The sequence below is a fragment of the Apium graveolens genome, unplaced genomic scaffold (assembly GCF_009905375.1).
Source record: "Apium graveolens cultivar Ventura unplaced genomic scaffold, ASM990537v1 ctg6916, whole genome shotgun sequence".
Taxonomy (NCBI): Eukaryota; Viridiplantae; Streptophyta; class Magnoliopsida; order Apiales; family Apiaceae; genus Apium; species Apium graveolens.
The window spans coordinates 6,933-10,950 of record NW_027419894.1 but is presented as its reverse complement, the minus strand read 5'-3'; the positions used below and the strand labels follow the sequence as shown (position 1 = coordinate 10,950).

Sequence of the window (4,018 nt, the reverse complement as noted above, 5' to 3'; positions counted from 1 at the left end):
TTTATTTACTTTCTTGTGTAGAAAATAGAAAATAGGTTGGTAAATTAATATCAATGACTTGGCTTTTACTATATAAACACAAAGAGGCTTCTAGTAATGGGGCCACATATTTTCGTAGGAATTCCTTTGATAATTTTACCTTAGGAAGTAAACTACAATGCCCTTAAAAAGATTTTAGTAATCAGTACTGGTACTCACAACTAAATGTAGATGATCATCTTGTGCTTAAGGGTCCATGTCCATTTATTGGATATATGAAGTGTTAAGTGATAAGTTCGGAAAAATTAATAATGATGAGATGAAATATGACACATCTACCTAGGTGACGATTTTGATGAAATGATTCGCAATGAAGGTAAGGATATAAATGGAATGAATGAAGTCACGAAAGACTTTTATAAGGTTGAAGTAAGGGAAAGAACCACTGTTTCTCAGGTTTGAAAAATTTACTCATTTAGTTTTCATAGTTAGACTTTACCAATTGAAGTGCAGTCATGGGTTTACTGAGTCTGCATTCAGCAGTTTCTACATCTAGTTAGGGAAGCATTTCCCAATGTAACACTACTAGAAAATCAGCATTAATATCGCACATTAGACATCAGTAAGAAAAGTCACTGATGTTAAAAGCATTTTTTACATCACATAAAAAAAGTGATTTCTTTTTGGTATGTTTACATCAGCTTTTGAGTAAAGTGATGTCTAAGTTGTTCTTTTAAAAACTACGTTACATCAGTTAACATATAAACCGATTTCCAATTTCCTTCTAATATCGATTGACATAATAACCGATGTCTAAGCTCAATTTTAAAAAATTAGAGCCCGTTGCTTCTCCCCTTTGCTCCCCGCCCTTAGCGAAATTTTTTACTTTCCCCCCTTAGTATATTTCCCCTCCCGCCTATTCACTCATTCACTTTAATAACATTATAACATAAAATTAAAAATAAATCAAAATTAAAACAAAAACAAAAAATTACAATCTCCATAAAAAGAAAAACAAAAACTCATTTACTCATTCCCCCTTTCTTTCTCGACTGCTAAACCTAGAACTCTCAAATGTATGCTTACTATCTTTCCCCCTTTCCGATTAGACCTTGAATCTCCAATTAAACCTCTCAATTTCTTCAACTCATCTCTTAATTTCTTACTGTCTTTCTTTCAAATGTTTTTTTTCTCATTTGTTTCAATTTTTGTGACAGATTCAAAGATTAAGGAGTGAAGTGTGTTCATTGAAGTTTAAGGTGAGGAGTGGTGTTTCTTGGAGCTAAATCTTGGAGCTAAGGGTTTATTAAAGCTTAAAGCTCGGAGCTAATTAAGTTGGATTTTGGGCTTGGAGTTTGTTGCTGTGTTTTTTGGGATTTTGGAGCTTGCTTTGTTAGGTATATTCTTATTTACATATCTATTTATATTTGTTTGGGCCGCATGTATATATTTATGTAGTTGTATGTATGCATGTGAAATTGAAATGTGTAGTTATTGCTTGTATAGTTGTATGTGTAGTTAAAATACAGATTTACATGTAATAACAAGTGCTTGTATATATTTATGTTTGTGTTGTTTGTAAATATATTTGTGTTTAGGGCTTGTCGTTGTAAGTAGCATGGTTTATGAGTGAATATAGGAATTTTATATTGATTATACTAGGTAGTAAATGTACTATTGTATATAGTAAATTAATATGTTATTTGACAATCAGGTAGTTTGAGAATAACATGGACAAATCTTGGATTTTCAAAGATAGGGACACAGTTGACTATGAAATCGGGGTTGAAGAGTTTTTGATATTTGCCGAGGAAAATGCTAGTGATCCCAAAAGAATCTCCTGCCCCTGTAAAAGATGTGCTAACTTCAAAAAATTTGCAGTTAAGATTATCAGGGGACATTTATATGAAAATGGTTTTAGTCTGGGGTACCTTGATTGGATTTGGCATACACAAGGGTCTGCAAGTAGGTCATCAGTTAATAAAATGCTCCGACCCCTGCATCTACGCCTGCCTCTGCACCTACGTCTGCCCGCGCACTATTACCTTTCCCTGGCCTTGCATCAGAAACAGTCAATGTTTGTGATGCTACATATAATTCGAGTGAGTACAATAATGAGTCGTATCAGTTTAGGAAATTTGTGGCTGATGCTGAACAGCCTTTGTATGAGGGTAGTGAATGTACCAAGTTGGTGTCGATGCTAAAATTGCACAATTGGAAAGCTAGGTTCGGAATTAGTGATAGTGCCTTTAACAATTTGTTGTCTACCGTTGGCTCTCTCCTTCCTAAGGACAATGTGATGCCACCTAATGTATATGAAGCCAAGAAAACCTTATCTGACTTGGGCCTAGAATACATAAAATATCACTCATGTCCAAACAATTGCATACTGTATCGGGGGGTAAATATTGATGCTTCTGAGTGTCCTAGGTGTCATTTATCTAGCTGGAAGTTTGGAAAGGATGGTAAAATAAGAATTAATGTTCCTGCTAAAGTAATGTGGTATTTTCCAATTATATTGAGATTCAAATGGATGTTTAAATTTCCTTCTACATCTGAACTAATGACCTGGCACTCAAAGTAGCGAATAGAAGACGGAAAGATGCGGCATCCAGCCGACTCTCCTTCTTGGAGAAATATCGACTATAGGTGGCCTGCCTTCGGTAGTGATGCACGAAATATTCGTTTGGTGTTGTCTGCAGATGGTATAAACCCGCATACTAACGATCTAACCAATAGATACTTTTGTTGGCCATTAGTATTAGTGACTTATAATCTTCCTCTGTGGTAATATATGAAGAGGAAATTTATGATGCTAACAATTTTAGTTTCCGGTCCACATGAGCCTGGCAATGACGTTGACGTATATTTAGAGCCTTTAATCGATGATTTAAAGAAGTTGTGGGAAGAAGGTGAACCAAATATTTATGATGCATACACCAAGTCATATTTCACTTTAAAAGTAATTTTATTGTGGACAATAAATGACTTTCCTGTATATGGAAATCTGTCTGGATGTATTAATAAAGGTTATATGTGTTGTCCAGTATGCGTTGATGATACAGTTGCCAAGTATTTAAGCCATAGCAGGAAGATGTGTTACCAAGGCCATCGGCGTTACTTGGCTAGGAATCATCCATATAGGAAGCAAAATGCCGCTTTTAATGGACAACAAGAATTAGGGCAGGCACGTCAACCTCTGTCTGGAGAAGAGGTTTTATTGCAGCAAGATAAAATTAAATTTCAGTTTGGGAAGGTAGTAAGGAAGTCAAAGAAGGTTGATTGTCAATGGAAGAAAAAGTCGGTTTTTTTCGAATTAGAATATTGGAAGTTTCACCATGTCCGTCATTGTTTAGATGTCATGCACGTTGAGAAGAACGTGTGTGATAGCTTGATCGGCACACTACTAAATATGAAACCTAAGTCTAAAGATAGTGAAGCTTCTTGTCTTGACATAATTGACATGGGGGTTAGGGCTGATCTAGCTCCACAAAAAGGAGAAAAAAAACCTACTTACCCCCTTCAATTTTTAATTTGTCCAAGGCAGAAAAGAATAAAAATGGAAATCAATAAAAATGTTCTGAAGCGCTTTTGGTTGTTGTATAAACATGCAACGACATTCATGAAGTCCACTGGAAACTCCATTCAAGTCCCGTGCGATGCGGAGGTGTTTGGTGTTGAGAAAAGAATTTCATTTTACATGAAAACATAATTGCTTCTCTTGAGTTTAAAATGATTGGCCAAGCAGCAATTTATGCATACATGGCGTGAGTAGTATAATTTTTTAATTATTGTCTTGTCTTCTTGTGGATAATTTCTGCATTTATATTCTTGTTTTTTTTATAATTTCATTTTATTTGCAATGCAGATACTTGCATTGCATGGTTTGTGAAAGTGAAAATTTGGAGCAATTTGCCTTTTGTGATCCCGGAGTCTCGTTTACCTTGAACAGCAATTTCGAAGATAATTTGGTTAGTCCATTTAAAGAGGGTAATCCTGATCTTCTCTTTTTTATGCCACATAATAGCAAGTAAGTACA

General features: G+C 35.1%; 1 protein-coding gene across 1 annotated transcript; it reads left to right on the top strand.

Moving 5' to 3' along the window:
- The first annotated feature begins 1,709 nt into the window (after positions 1 to 1,709).
- LOC141703647 (uncharacterized) lies at positions 1,710 to 3,691 on the top strand. The gene is made up of 5 exons (XM_074507100.1): positions 1,710 to 1,944; positions 2,046 to 2,473; positions 2,564 to 2,684; positions 2,808 to 2,891; positions 3,027 to 3,691. Exons 1-5 carry the CDS (start codon positions 1,710 to 1,712, stop codon positions 3,689 to 3,691), a joined length of 1,533 nt encoding a protein of 510 aa, XP_074363201.1.
- The last annotated feature ends 327 nt before the right edge of the window (positions 3,692 to 4,018 follow it).

Coding starts and splice junctions, on each gene's coding strand:
- LOC141703647 (XM_074507100.1), top strand. CDS start 1,710: ATGGACAAATCTTGGATTTTCAAAGATAGGGACACAGTTGACTATGAA. Junction 1,945..2,045: donor GCATACACAAGGGTCTGCAA/GTAGGTCATCAG, acceptor GCCTTGCATCAG/AAACAGTCAATGTTTGTGAT. Junction 2,892..3,026: donor AAAGAAGTTGTGGGAAGAAG/GTGAACCAAATA, acceptor TGTGTTGTCCAG/TATGCGTTGATGATACAGTT.